We start from the raw sequence: 15,581 nt of genomic DNA, 5'->3' as shown, positions 1-15,581 counted from the left end.
AACCATTTGTGATACGAACAAGTGGACAAAAAGTTGTCAGTTGCCAATAAGTAAAGGTTGAGACGTTGAGTATAGCAGGTCAACAAGAACTTGTCATAGTGTAATATCTAAATATCATGTAGTATAGAGACTCAGTAATTAATATAAGTAGGTATCTCTATCTCTCACAATTACTGGAATTAAGTTCATTAGTTTCGTGCCAACAAGTAGAAAAAGTAACGTAGCAGGATATAATATCGAAAAGTCTTCCAAGCAACGTAACCTCATAATCAGTTTTCTTGCTTACTTGCTAAGTATATACTTCATTCAAATGTTCTTTTTTGTTTTACCATATATCGAATTAAGAATCGATGCACAAATGGGGAAGATAACAAAGAAAAAAAAGAAGCTAACCCCCCACCCCGAAAAGTGCAAAAAAGCTATTTTATACACACCTAACTGCTAACAATGAGCAAAATTTGGAGTTTTCTCTGGGAAAATTTTGTGTAGATATACATGTGGAGGTAACACAGCTTCTTACCAGAAACTTTTGGTTGCTAGGATACCAGAGACGAGATTGAACCCCTAAAACTTTTAACCCGAACCCGTCTCCCCGCCACTGATGACTAAACCACCTCTCAAGAAATATAGTCTCCTTTGTAGAAATAAGAGCCCTTTTTGCTGCTTACGTATTTCTACTACTGAAGCATGGAATGGGCTTCTAGAATAGACCTGGGTGGCTCTAAATCCTTTTCTTGAACACGATAGCTCAGTAACTGCTGCATTTGTGAAGTGAAAGTTTCATCTAAGACCTGCATTTCAGATTTGTCATTTACATGTTACAGTTTTTCATGAAAAAGTTTTGCATCCATGATTTTTACAATCTAAGATGCAATGATGAAGATAAAAATCAGTGAAGCTTACATGGAGAGCAATTCGCAGTCCCTTATACCAGGATCTGTTGTCATTGTTATTCTCCAAACAATTTAGAACCTCCTGCCATTTAAAACGAAGGGGGGAAATATTAGAAAAACAGATCATACAAATGAGGGGGACATTTTGGAAATGAGTCTGAGGGTGCTGTCTAACCTGTCCCATCTTATCCCAAAAACCTCGGCAGACAGTTAGAAATACACAATTTTCGAGTATTGAGTGAAGATGCTCTATAATTTTTGACACCAAATCCTGTAGGGGCTGCATTCGGCTCTGTACATCCGTCTCAGCAGAAGTTTCTTTGAAATCTTGAATGATTTTCTTCCACTTAGTTGAACTTTGCAGTCTAGTCTGAAAATCAAGAGAAGAAACTTTAGAAATGTGAAGCTGATGTCTCCAGTAAAGGGTATATAATCCAAGAAATCCCACGAGCTAAGCATCTCTGTTGATCCTCTTGTCAATGATGATCTAAGGTAATGGTGTACTGTAATGCTTAGCCCTATATAAATACCAACGGATAGCTTTTCTTCACTGTTTTACCTTCTTCGTCCCATATTATAAATAATATGAAAGGAATTTTTGTCAACAATTGAAAATGCTTTATTGTTCAAAATGCTGACAACATTAGCACTACTTACATTCTCCACAAGCTTCTCAAGAACTGCTTGCATGTAGTTTCTGAACTTGGCTCTGAGCATTATAGTAACTTCTGTAAGACGCTCTCCTGGAACAGCAGTTCCAGCATCATTAATGCAAGCACTCCAGGACTTCAACTGGAGCTCAATTTTGGGAAGCAGCACATCAAGCATTCTTCTCATGGAATTTAAAAAGATCCCAAGCTGATAAATTTCAAAGGGGAAAGTGGTCACTATGTGCTTTGAAAAATTATAGTGGGAGAAACCATTATATATACAGCAGGAGAAACAATTAAATATGTGAATAGTTCAGCCAATGAAGAAAATGTTCTCCTCATGAGTCATGTCACTCACCTCTGCAGGTGCCGAATAAAAGCCATCAGTTCTCTTCGCGAATTTCTGAACATATTTAAGGCCCAGGTTAGTAAGATTATCCTTCAATGGCGACAAAGCATCAGCAAATTGTTTCTCCAGGGCCTCCACTACAGCATTCTGAACATCTGCCATGACCTGATGCATTCAAAAGATAAAGAGGAAAAACACAATTAAGCCCCCGATGAGATATTGCTACATAACAAGGTAACATCCTAGGTAATTGCAGAAGCAGTCAAGGGACTTCTATGTGCTAGAGCTTGGTAAATCAGCCAAAATACCCCTGGATCAAATTTTGTTGCATAAGACTTTGAGACACTTGACTGAAGTGATTAACTACAAGTTCTATAATTAGGCAAGTTAATTTGTATGACTAAAGATAGCTTTTAAAGCCTTGACGGCTTGACCTATTAGCACCAGCCTTGGGGAGAGAGCTGCATAAAGACTCCCGATGCTATTTAGTAGTAATGCGTGGATTGTCCTCCCAAGAGCAATGAGAATTGTGCTCCTACAATGCAAAATAGAACATTTACGAAAAGGAACATTCTACTGCTGAAGTGGAACATTACAAGAATTCACTTACGAAAACGAACATCTTACTGTTGAAGTGGAACATTACAAGAATTCACTTACGAAAACGAACATCTTACTGTTGAAGTGGAACATTATAAGAGTTCACTTATGAAAACGAACATTTTACTGTTCAAGTGGAACATTACCAGAATTCAATTACTTACTCCTTTTTTTTTACTTGCAACACTTTCCTAAAAGGGAAAATTACTTGCAATACTTTCTACTTTTGCTTTTCCTTTCTCTCTATCTCTCTCCAATCACATGGGGTCCTCTCTTTTTTTTCCTTTCTACCTCTCACCTACCCAAATTTTGAATTGGAGTTGACGAAAAAAAAAGTGTTGCAAGTAAAAAAAAACGAAGGAAGCACGAAAATGAACATTTTACTGTTGATAGAATATATTTTCTTGCTGATATATATGTTTAAAATGAACATTTGTTGAAATAAAACATTCGCTTATTGAAAATAGAATAATTTTCATGAAAAATAGAACATATTTTTTCGATGAAAAATATGCTTAAAGTGAACCTTTGTTAAAATAGAACATTTGCTTATTGAAAATAGAACAATTTTCAAGGAAAAACGAACATATTTTTTCACTGAAAAATATGCTTAAAACGTACATTTGTTAAAATAGAACATTTACTCATCGGAAATGGAACAAATTTATCGTGTGCACCGTACTCCTGTAAGCACAATAGAATTTTCAATTTAGTAGTAATTTATGTACAAGGTAATGTCACCATTAAGTCTGGCTAATGAGTAGGGTAGCCCAATGGGAATAAGGGTAGAGTCAAATTACAAGGGATTTTATCGGAGACTGTCTTGGACAAGTTTAGGGTTTTAGGGTTTAGGGTTTGGTTTTAGGGTTTAGGGTTTAGAGTTTATGGTTTAGAATTTAGGGTTTAGGTAAATTAGAAAGAATAAGTTAAATTTGAGTAACAATAAATTTCACATGTGCTCGCCTCTCTCTCCAGTATGCCCAAATAACCAGGTCTACTCACTACTAGTCTTCAGAAAGATGAAACTAAAACTTAGTGCTCTAAAATTCTCACTATTCCATTACTTTAGGAAATTCTATAACTGCATAAGCAGTCAATTGCAGGCAAAAGAGGAAGTCATGGACTTGGACTTACACTCTCCAAGACAACAGCATATTCTGGCCATCTACGAACAATGATTTCATATTCATTCAATGTCTCCCCCAACTGATCATATATTTCATCAATGAAAGAGCATGTCAGCTGTTGAGCCTTTGAATCAGAGGCTTTCACCTGCTATCACAAACAACCAATCAATACAATAGGACTTTTTAGATGATGTTAATACAACAAGTTATTTGAAAAATCAGATATTGACACCAAATGTTCAATGATTCTAACATTCTAATGTGTTAAAAATAAATAAATGATTGTGATAAGTCCCTGATGCTTCTCCAAACCTCCACCCCTTCGTCCCCAATAAAATAGAAGAGTAAAAGATGGTAAAAAAGAGTGGCACATAGAAGAGTAATAGACATGGCTCAAACAACACTAATAAACCGGAGATATTCATTAATCTTTGACAGTAAGAAAACCTATGTCCAGTATACGCAATCAAAAATCAACTAGAGAGTAAAAGTGATTAATCATACCACGTTTGCTCTGCAGAAATCAAGTAAAGTTACATGCTTATCCTTTATCCAGTTGCTTATATAAGAGCCAAATAACTCCTTTGCATCAACTCCACCCTTGACAGAGCTGGAAAAATAAGTATATTAACAACAAATCAATTTTTTTTACAAGTGTCATCTATAACATTAGAAGGGACATGTGGCTTACTTCATATTCCACAAAGCCAGATCTCTTTCAAAGTCGGCTACAGTTATGAGAAGTTCCGTAATTGGAGGCGACGGTCCAGTAGGAGGGCATGCCTTAAGAAAGGTGCATAATCTGGCAGAGAGCTCAGCACTATATATCGATGAAGTAAGATTTGGAAGGTCCAAGAAACTGCCGCAAAAAGAGGAGTGTGAGAAGGAGAAAGACAGAAAGGAAAGGGAAATGAAGCAAATTAAATCAACACTTCATTCAATTATTATAGCCTGTAGTACTGCAACAACAAAAACTAGCAGCTAAAAATAAAGGGGAAAAGAATTCAAGTAGGAAGTAGGAACTCATTTGGGTATTGCGGGACACACACCTTGATGCATAAAGTTTATAAACATTCAGAAGATCAAATGCTCGGAGGACATCAGTGATCAGGGTGATACTTTATTAAGAAGGAAAGTTGTGATACCTGGGAAGAATATTTTGAGTGTTCATCTCAATGTCTGTACGAATTTCATTTTTCACGACCAGACAAAGGGATTTCATCTTTTGATACACAGTTGTACATGTCCCATTGTCCATTGTGGCGCCCTCATTGCTGAAGACAGATTCATCTATTTCTCCTAAATGTCTTCTTGACCTTTTTTTTGCAGCAACCTGAAGGATGATCCGACACTTAATTCTTTCAAAAGGAGCTAAGTAGAATTACATTTAACCAACACGGATAAGTACATGCATTACACCTGAAAGAATTTGCAGAATCTTAATCTTGCTTCAGGAGACAGTATATCATGTAGAAGACCATAAAGTTTGATAGCTGGGGCAATAGCGGGAGGAACAATTCCAGTTGCTGACTTAAAACCAGCAGTCAGCCCTGAGAGCAATGTTTCATCCAAGGACTTGTAGTTCTCAAATACAAGAGCAAGAACCTCCTCAACTTTATCAGATACTTCTCCTAGGATGCGTTTCTGATCATTAGTGAAGCATACAGATCAGTTAAAAATTTCATTTGTAATGACTAGACATAATCAACAGGAATAGAAGGTGAAGCTACACGTGAGCAGAGCAACTAACATCTCAACAGGCTCATGATAAGACCATCATACACTATTGAACGGACTAAAAGAAGATATTAAGCACTTAAGATGAGCTTCAAAAAAAATCACTGGTAACATAGGACACTAAAATACTCTACTGTCACTTTTCAATTTTCTCTCACAAGTAGCTGTTCATACAATTTTGCGTAAAAGACCCTCTATTTTAAAATCCTTTGGGAAGGAACACATACATCAGAAATGTGCCTTCCTCACAGCCTCTATCTTTTGAGTTTTGAACATTTAAAACAGGGGCGAATTTAGGGAACTTGGTGTCAACATAGACAATACAACCATCTACACTTTCAGAAATAACCATACTAACCTCTTGGTGACTCAAATCATTGCCCTTCACAATCACAGGACACAGCAGATCATGAATCAAAAGCAAACAATCTGCAGTTGGTGTAGCAACATCCATAACATATGAAAGATATCTACAAAACGACAGATAGGTCGAAAATTATTTGTGATGACCAGCTTATGGGATAGAACCAAATGGAAACAATTAAACAAACAATTAATGCCAGCTCACTCATACCGCAACTTAGTATATGCATCTGAAACACCATAGAAAGATGCAAATTCAGTCACAATCCACTTCCATTGACTATGCAACAACAAGTTCCTTTGCTGAAAATGTTGGGATCTCATTGCAGCCTCCAGGACAAGATCATATGCAACAGTTTCCGCAACAATACCACACTAGGAACACCAGCCAAAAACAAAGATATTATTGATGCAGTCAAATAATTTTCAACATCACGACTATAATACAAACAAAGTTCATTTTAAATCCTGCCAAGACCTAGGTAGGTCCAGATTTACGCAGGCAATACAGCCTTACCCCTAAACATTAAACGGTAAAATAATGTTTAGATGTTACTGTAAGGCCCTTTTAATTTATAAGAACAATGAAGCATGAGAAACAACTTTATTTTTTCTGTTTTCTGAAATAATGAAAAGGGGAAGCAAACAGGGACCACTCCCTCAACCCCACCATTATCTTCCTGGTACCTAGTTCATTTGGAATTCCCACCATAAGGCCGTAAGTACCACTTCCTCTTATAATTGCTTCCTTTCTTCATCACATTAACCCCTTTTCTCTCAAATTCCCACAATCTATTTTACTAATTTTCTTTTTCTATCTACTCCAAATATTTTCATTTGCACTTGAACATTATCTGGCCCACACGGCACACCCCTACCAATTTTATTAATATGCATAGGCAAGCCTGGTAGGAAGAAAGATATGGGACAAAGGGAGTATTATGACAGAAAAGGGGCTATCAGGAATGTACATACAGCATAAAAACACAAACATGAGAAGCAAAACAAAAGGGGTTACCGGGTAGCGGGGAGAGATGTCTATCCCTTGATTCTTAGAGGAAGATCTCCAAATTTCGGTCAACTTTTTGAATCCTAAACCGCCACTGAGTCACTGATTCAGCACAAATGTCCAAAAGACTACATCGTGTGTTATAAATTCATTCCAAATCTTCTTGTATCTACTTCTCCCCTCACAATCCAACAAAAGGATCTTCTCAACCTCTTGACCTAGTTCCAACTCTAGTGCCGTGTCTGAACATGCCCAAACCGAGTCACTTAAGTTTGTTGCAATTTATTATCTGTTGCCCATTAGTCTGAAAGGTGGCAAAGACACAAATGACAAACTAATAATTCTAACAAGTTGCAAGTTTTTATAATGCAAGAGAGATGCTGCTACTCCAAAGAACGTCAACTGGACCAGATAGTGATGTGAAGTTGTTGAGCGAAGAAAGGAGCAAAGTTAAATACGTTGAAATTTTTTTTTATTTGTGTGTGTGTAAGGAACAAGGCTGCTGAGTATGGTAAGGAACTAGAACTTGTACTGTTCAAGTGCAACTGACATTCTGGAACGTCATTTTCAAGATTAAGGCTCAAGAGGAACTACAGTTAAAACAAAACTAAAGTCAATTAGAAGGAACTAGGTTCTCTTGGAGTTGATAGATTCAAATTTGTAAAAAAAGAAAGGGCTAGCCTTTAGAAATCTTATCCTACATTTATGATTGAACGTGTATTAAGTGTTTTGAATAATTTAGGAGTTTATTTTAATTAATGTTTTATGAGGAATAAACTGTTTTTGTTAGTTGTTTTTTTATAGTCATATATGGACTTGAGGCTAAAGTTTCTTTACACCTTCAGCTCTATGAATAGGACGTAAAGTTCCTTTTTTCAAGTGCATCTAATTGGTAATAAACATACAAAGGTAGTAATTTGAATTCCATTTAGATTAAGTCAATGTCGCATCAGTTCCATAATTCCACACTTCCATTGTTCCTTCATCATATTCAGTTCTTTGTTCCATTAGTTTATTACAATATTCCGTGGAACTTGAATTCCTTTATCATATACAGTTCTTAATTCCATAGTTCCATCGTTCCTTTATCATATTTAGCTCTGCCACCACTATCTCACAGGCTTCTAGTAGCCTTATTTGTCAGTATTATACTTCACAGAGGATGCTCTAATCCCCACTTGATAGAATTTTTCTTTTTTCAAAAAGACGTATTTAATGATCTTTCAGAAATGAAAGATCTTACTAGTTTGTTCAATTGAGATTCAGTATGGATAAAACTAAACGGAAGGGACTGATAGTCGTAAAACATTTCAGGAATTCTTGAAAACTCCTTAGGCTCTCATTTCAAGAATTAAGCAAGATGATATTTATAGTTAGCAAAGCTATTCTTTTGGGACCCCTTATCAAACACCATTAAGTTCAGCATCTGCATCATTATAGCCTAAACCAGTGATCAAAATGTGAGTCTTTAACTGAAAGGTTCTTATTGTACTATATGTTCAGTAATTAGCAGGAAATATCTGACAAAGAAAGTCACAGGATAGGACTTACAATTCTACCTCTCCCAGACACTACAAATGAATCAAAGAGTAGAAGTGTCACACACAGATAAGTGTGCTTGCATTCATCATGAAACTGGGACTCTTCATTATACCTATAAACCTGTGTCAGATCCTGAACACTCAAACATGTGTCTTGAGTCTTGACACTTCATATTGGGCCGTTCTCTTAGATATTTTTAGTAGAATAGCCGAGTGGGACACTTAGACACGTCCCCAAGTCCAATGTGTATACATGCATTTGGAGAGAGAGCGGACAAAGATGAATCTAGACGAAAACAAGATATATATTGGGTAAAGGAAACAAGATACCTTCAGATGGCTATATTCATCTTGACTTGTCGAGTAATTTATGTACAATTGGACTTTGCCAATCGGTTCATGATCCGGCTCATGGTATATTGACCACCAACGAATCCTGTCATTCTGCAACATCCATTCCATGAGAAATGTAACTACATAATTAGTTTGCTAAATAAAAAATTGAACAAACTGATACATGCTTACATTGGCATCCATGATCGATGCAACTTGAGCCACAGCACACCCACAATGATTGCCTTTTGAGTCCAGGATCGTAATGTTCAGATCATCAACAAGACTATCCGGAAAGCTGTGTCAACGGTATCTATAAGATCAATAGAGCTCTTTACTCAAAGAAAAATAGGAATAGCAATGATATATACATACAAAATATGAGTTTCACCAGAGCCCGGTTGCATCCGCACTGCATCTTTGTTAGAAGAGCTTTTCAGACGCACCATACAAATGTATGTTTCTGACAAACATCATTATAGTAAGTTTGGAGTCATGAAACATCTCAGGCATAAGCATTAATGGTTAAACACAACAGAGCAAAACCTAAAGAAAAATAAATAACACTATGATTAATACCGTAAATAGCAAGACACGTCCCCATTTTAAATTCCACATGTAATGTAATAAATACTGATAATGCAACCTGAAATTTGGGCTAATTACGCCGACGAATCCTTATGTTTGATATTTGCAGACTACTCAAGAAATAAATATCTTTAATTATGTACAGGCATCAATTACAAAAAAAAAATGATATTTTGGACATATACGTTGAGACATATCCAATATGATCTTACATGATAATATTCTGATATTTAAACATGCGAAAAAAGGGTCAAAGTTTGCATTGTAAACCCCTAGAAAAAAAAATGTTGCAATTATGAAATTTGATATTATGGACATATACGTTGAGACAAATCCAACATGATCCTACATGATAATATTATGACATTTATACATGTAAAAAAAGGGACAAAGTTGTGTATTGTGAACCCCTAAAAGAAAATGTTGCAACTAATAAACATCAAAGTTTTTTTTTTTCTTTTGGCAGTATCAAAGGTATTAATAATCAATCAATCCATGACCCTAACATACAGTATGTGCCACTCTAATTAGAAATTTACCTTACCCTTAAGTTTTTATTATTACATTTTTGCCTTGCTTGAACATTAGAGTTACACTATAAATATATTAGAGTGAAAACCATGACTCTGATATGTTTTCTTTAGTAGCACCATTTGATTTTTGCACAAATTTTAAGAAAAAATGAAGAAGAAAATTAGACCCATTTACCCACCTATTTGGTAATTAATAGGGTTGAAGGTTAGGTGAAATGAAGGTAAAGAGGTGAGATAGCCCCAAAAAAATTGCTAAAAATAGAAATATTGAGACTAAAAGAAAATAACCTGAAGTGGAACATGGTGCAACTAAGAAAATACAGCGAAAGTATGGTTTTGTGTGCCTTATATTTACTTCACATTACCATGCAATATTCATTTTCTTAGTCTCGCTTAGAACATTAGTCCCAATATAAATATATATCATAGTTACACCATCACTCTAAACATATAATATGTGCAACTCTGTTAATGCACACTATATAGATACTAGTGCCATACCATGAGTCATGACTCTAATATATACTATATAGTTTGAGCAACGCTATTATATATATATATATATATATATATAGAGAGAGAGAGAGAGAGAGAGAGAGAGAGAGAGAGAGAATAAGTTTCACATGAGAACGCTTCATATATGAGAGATGAGAACAGTGGAATCATAATCCATTTTAGTGAAATTATAATTCTCTTTTAAAATATGACGTGGTTATCTATTTTCCTGAGTATATAATCATTTTGGAAGATTTACCCCACAAGGGAAAAAAAATGGTTACAATTTAGCCAAATTGGATTACATCGGTCCAAAGGATTATATTACAGTGTTCTACTCTTCTCAATGTTCTCATGTAAGGATTTGTTCTCATAGGAACCCAACCTTATATATAATACTGAAGAATTAGAATGTACTACTAAACTACTCCTAAAATTTAATAAAAAAATTTGTAGCACACTAAAAGTCATTCTCATCAAAAACTTACCCTCGCATAAAAAAAATCCCCAAAATATAAGGCAGAATTTAGTAAGAACTAAGAAGTAAGAACACTCAATTCAGAATAGGAATCAATTTCCTGAACACCTACTCAAACCCGTAAGTCCCTTAGAAGCAGCAAAAATAAATCAAATTGCATGTCCGCACGTATCCAAAGAAGCCTCAGAATTTAAAAATCATCAAAGAACTACAAAATAAGACAAAGCGTAAGATGCCATCACCTCCATCCCTCTCGCTTTCTTTGAGTTATAACCCTGAGATCCCCTTACCCTTGTCGAATTTTCTCTATTACTATTGGTTAAGAGAGCATTGAAGAAACATGTTTATTATATTATTGTGATATACTTCATGTTTAACAATACTAAGACACTATCATCTCCATTCTCTTTTTTCTCAACAACAGTAAAGATATCTAGTACTTCGTCTACCAAAGTGAAGAGATCTACAAGCCTTGACCCTAGAAGAAATGCCAATTAGTGACAAGTATGAGCTTCCCAAGTTGTGCTGTATTCTATTAGAGGCATAGCTCTGAATAGTCCTAACCAGAAAATTTACTGATCAAACCATTTTGACACTTGATGAAAACACATCAAATTCTCAAAGCTAGTACTAAGACCATATACTTCTGCATATGAAATTTTCAAAGCTAAAATAAAATACCTTGCACAATTTGTGATTCTGTGGTCTGAGAAGAAGGCAAGCCACTTTTCAAAATGATTCCAATCTCCTTCATGTATTGAGCACCAACATGCACATATGCCAAACTTTTACTTGAAAGAGAGCCGTTTTTTGGTACATGACGTGCTGCTTGGACTCTTTGTAGAGCTTCCCATTTCAATGCGAGTTTTGTTTTAACATTGGAGACATGAGAGTGAAATGTTTCAAGGTCCACTTTTGGCATTTGTGGGAAAACACAGCCAGATGGAGTATCCAACGACATCTTCACCTTTCGCACTACACAAGATAATAGCTTCATGCTACAAATATGAGTATGAAAAAAAGAAACTTTATGAAATTTTCTGTATACCGCCAATAATAAATCCATATATACCTTGCACTTTAATTTTTCCTATTGTTTTCTTTGGTTTAGAAGCAGCAGCTCCACTAATTAGCTCTGAAGATCTTCTTGACATAATTTCCTCCTCTGACTGGAGAAGTACATGCCGCAAACTAGCCAGATTAAAGTTGATACATCAGTGGAGGGAAGGGAAGATGTAAAGTTATCATAACACAACTTGAATGAATACAAACATAACCATACATTTGGTAGCTTGCAAACTAAAGAGGACAAAGCAGCTACAAAGGTTAGCACAATTCACAGCCTAGCATTGTATGACATACTTGGCATAGCTAAAAGATGCAATTTACCAGTATTTGTGTTGCCTAATTTACTAAAACTATCACACAAACTGCACTCCCGAGAATGGTGAATTGTCAAATGCATGTGTATACTTTTGGGATAATTATCATAATTAAGTAGCGAATTGTGTGTCCATTCCCAAATATACAGTGAATTAGGTAACACTGATGAGTACAACAATGCATTCCCCTATCTTCAGACATATAACCTTTCTAGTGGAGACAAGAACACTAATCCTCGTTGAAACAATAGGCCATCCAAAAACTACAACACAGCATCACAAGCCAAATGCAAAGACAAACTCACCTAAAAGCATCTTGTAGGGTTGCACATTCATTATTTAAGAAGAATGACGCTTCTTTAGAGCCCTTCGCCCACGAGGTGAGACATAATCGTACACATGCATCATAGGAAATCACGCCATGCCAAGGGCTGAGATCACTGAATCCAGTTGGAAGCATTTATATGTTAATAATAATATTCAGTCATGTAGAAGAAGTCAAACAGATATTCTACACGGTGGAAAGAAGGGTATTACTATCTATTCACAACCATACCTAGCATGAAAGTTGGGAACACGGGGCTGCAGAGAATTAGAAGATCTTCCCTCGTCCATATCAACAGATTTCTTGAAAAGCATGAAGACAGCAATGTATTAATTAGCGTTCATATACTTCCTTTAACATGATACAATAGTCTTCCCCCATTCCCCGCATAGCACATACTTGAAGGTTGAGTTCAAAGGACCTCTGGAAGAAAGAATATCAGAGGCATCACAATGGGCACTGCTAACAATGTCCGACTTAATTTCAGTAGCAGGTCTGCATGGATAATGCTGTTAATCAATCAGTTTCCTGTTCATAGACAAAAGTATAATACTTTCAGCATGTGATCAAAATGCCATCTTCTGAGGTCAAAACCAACGGTAAAAATGTAAAATGAAGGGGACGAAGATGGCAGAAACATCATATTTCCGGTTTTTTTTTCTTAAAAAAATCACTGTCACCCCCTTCCCCCGACCTCTCACAATCAAATTTTGTGGGCCAATCTTACCTAATTAACTAAACCCCCCCCAAACTGCAATCCAGAATAAGGTGAATCGCTACATGCCTACATGGCGACAGGCAACTTTCCTCCAATTTAACAAAGCTAGATAGCAAATTGCATTATGGTATACATTCTTGTAGTGGAAATTAGGTAATACTGGACTCAAAAGCTACTCAAATCACCAGTTCACCAGCTCATTGCACTCCATGGTGGACTCAAAATGAAGAGAATTTATTGGACCAACCTTATAAAACCAGGGCGCTTCTGCTGCTCAACCCCATTACAGAATTCGTCAGACAACTCAACAGAGTAAGAGCTACCAAAGATCTCCTCAAGAGAACTAGTACCTATATCCATATCTGATCCATACCCACAATCTCTGCTATCTAAAAGTCACCTTTGGTACTGAGACTAAAGGCCTAACATTCAATTTTCTAAGTTCACTTGCCTGGTTCAAAAGTCACAAATTTTATAGAATTCCCACTATAATGACATCGTTTCATGCTAAAAATAACCATATTTTCGCAATCATAACATGGGCTTTATGCATTTACCTTATAAACCCATTAAACACCGTCGTTCTTTAAGCCCCCCATGTAAATTGTATCAATGAACTTGAAATCACACACCTATACCATAAGATTTATACAATTCTGGCAATACCCATATCAAAAATGCATCATTGAACCCCAAGATTGCAAAATCTATAATATGCTCTAATCAAGTAAAACCACCAAATTGGGAATTAAACATGAAGTAAAGAAAAACAAGATAAAAACTTTATCTTACTGAATGCATGGGGAAAATTACTCGGAAAACATAAGTAACTGCTCACCTTAAATTCTTGTTGTATGATTAACCCAAAGAATTTTGCAAGACACGATGGTAGAGAGAAGAGAGTGAGATGATGTGAATGAGGTCACTGTGAAAACCAAGGAGTCAAGGAAGTTGCTAAAAAGGGAGCATTTAGTAGTACATTACAACTCACATTTTTGACGGGATTTTCTTATAAATTTGGTCAAGTCTAAATCGAAGTTGATTTATTTCTTAAATGTTAAGACAAATTCCAATTTGGAGCTAAAAAGTTGCTAAATGCACATGCAAAACGAAGTAAAGGGTTGATCCAAATAAAGGAATATTTTTAGAGGTGGAGAGGTGGAAAAAGACCCCTTTTTTGTTTCACAATAAGATGTTCAATATAATCGTTATTTCTCCATGATCTCATATTATAAGTTTTATTAAAGAAAAAGAAGAAAGAACGATAGGGGGTAAAAAAAAAAAGTGGTAGACAAAAGACATTGATCATGTTAGGCTGTCAGCAGCCAAAGCAACACTATAATATACATATACTTCTTTTGGACTATTGGAGTTAAAAGAGGGTGTTGATTGAATAATGTTTTACCACTTGCCAAAAAGTAGTTCAGGGAAGAAAAAATTGATAGGTTTGATTGACAAAAAAAAAAAAATCTCGATTTACTCTATTCTATAATGGAAAGGAAGAGGTAGATGGTGTCCTTTTTGAAAATTCTAAATTATCCGTAATGATCTAATGGAATGTAAAAGTTGTAAAAGAAAATAATTTTTTTGAGGAAAAAAAGAAAACAATTTGAGAACCCTTTCTCATTTCAACTTATCATTCTAAACAAGTTAAAAATGGTATATACATCAATTATTTCAATCAAAAAATTAAATGGACAATCCTATAAAAAATGGGCATAATATATTGACCTTTTTTTTTACTTCCTTCGTAACATAATAACTTCAACAAATAGGTATTATTTATGATGCATAAAATATTTGATTGTTGTGTTTATTTTGCTACAAAGGAAGTATAAGAGAAAATGATATACATGGTGTCCACATGAAAAGTCTGAAATACTCATTACCTTTGATAGTAATGGTTGCTTCATTTGTAAAGGGCCACACTGTCCGAAGTCTCAACAACTTTCTGCATTGTTGGGCGATACTTCAGAAGAGGAAGATCGTGAAAGGGAGCAAACTCCTCCCCGGAATGTAAAAAGTTTGAATGTCATGAACTTCGAACGTTCCTCTATAGATGGTCTTATGTACTGCAAAGTTCGAGTTAATGGCATGGAGAATATGGGTATGGTGGATACTAGCGCGACACACAACTTCATCAAAATAGATACGGCAAAGAAAATGGGTTTACATGCTAGACCCACGGCGCATACTATGAGGATCGTGAATTCGGCCGCTTCTAACTCTGTTGGTCTCATTCAGAATGTCCACATTTTTGTGGATCATGGATTGAAAGAATAGACTTGTTGGCAGTAGCCATGAACGATTATGACCTTCTCTTCGTAATAAGTTCTTCAAGAAGGCAAAGACTTTTGTAGCGCCACATCTGGGCGACATCCTGATCAATGATGAACCGAGTCCTCGTGTCCTCGCGGGTAAGTCCTCTTCCAGCCCCTTAACTTCTGAAAGAATGTTGTC

At 35.8% G+C, this 15,581-nt stretch overlaps 1 protein-coding gene across 7 annotated transcripts; it reads right to left on the bottom strand.

Annotated features, from left to right (window-relative positions):
• Positions 1-207: 207 nt before the first annotated feature.
• LOC104896062 (hypothetical protein) lies at positions 208-14,362 on the bottom strand. Of its 7 annotated transcripts, none has more exons than XM_048645772.2 (21): positions 13,960-14,362; positions 12,803-12,931; positions 12,635-12,705; positions 12,384-12,518; positions 11,769-11,887; positions 11,378-11,671; positions 8,978-9,065; positions 8,795-8,900; positions 8,600-8,713; positions 5,931-6,094; positions 5,715-5,826; positions 5,039-5,263; positions 4,765-4,952; positions 4,311-4,478; positions 4,124-4,229; positions 3,627-3,764; positions 1,902-2,057; positions 1,551-1,751; positions 1,069-1,263; positions 904-975; positions 208-791 (listed from the first exon to the last, which is right to left on the bottom strand). In XM_048645772.2, the coding sequence occupies exons 3-21, from the start codon at positions 12,691-12,693 to the stop codon at positions 678-680; spliced, it is 2,754 nt and encodes a 917-aa protein (XP_048501729.1). In that variant the 5' UTR covers positions 12,694-12,705; positions 12,803-12,931; positions 13,960-14,362; the 3' UTR covers positions 208-677. The 7 variants fall into 7 exon arrangements, with proteins under 7 accessions (XP_048501729.1, XP_057251567.1, XP_057251568.1 ...); XM_057395584.1 differs by having other exon boundaries at positions 12,803-12,912; XM_057395585.1 differs by having other exon boundaries at positions 12,803-12,898.
• Positions 14,363-15,581: the final 1,219 nt, after the last annotated feature.

The sequence above is a fragment of the Beta vulgaris genome, chromosome 6, assembly GCF_026745355.1.
Source record: "Beta vulgaris subsp. vulgaris cultivar EL10 chromosome 6, EL10.2, whole genome shotgun sequence".
Taxonomy (NCBI): Eukaryota; Viridiplantae; Streptophyta; class Magnoliopsida; order Caryophyllales; family Amaranthaceae; genus Beta; species Beta vulgaris.
The sequence above is the reverse complement of the archived record's forward strand: the minus strand, read 5'-3'. Positions and strand labels throughout refer to the sequence as shown.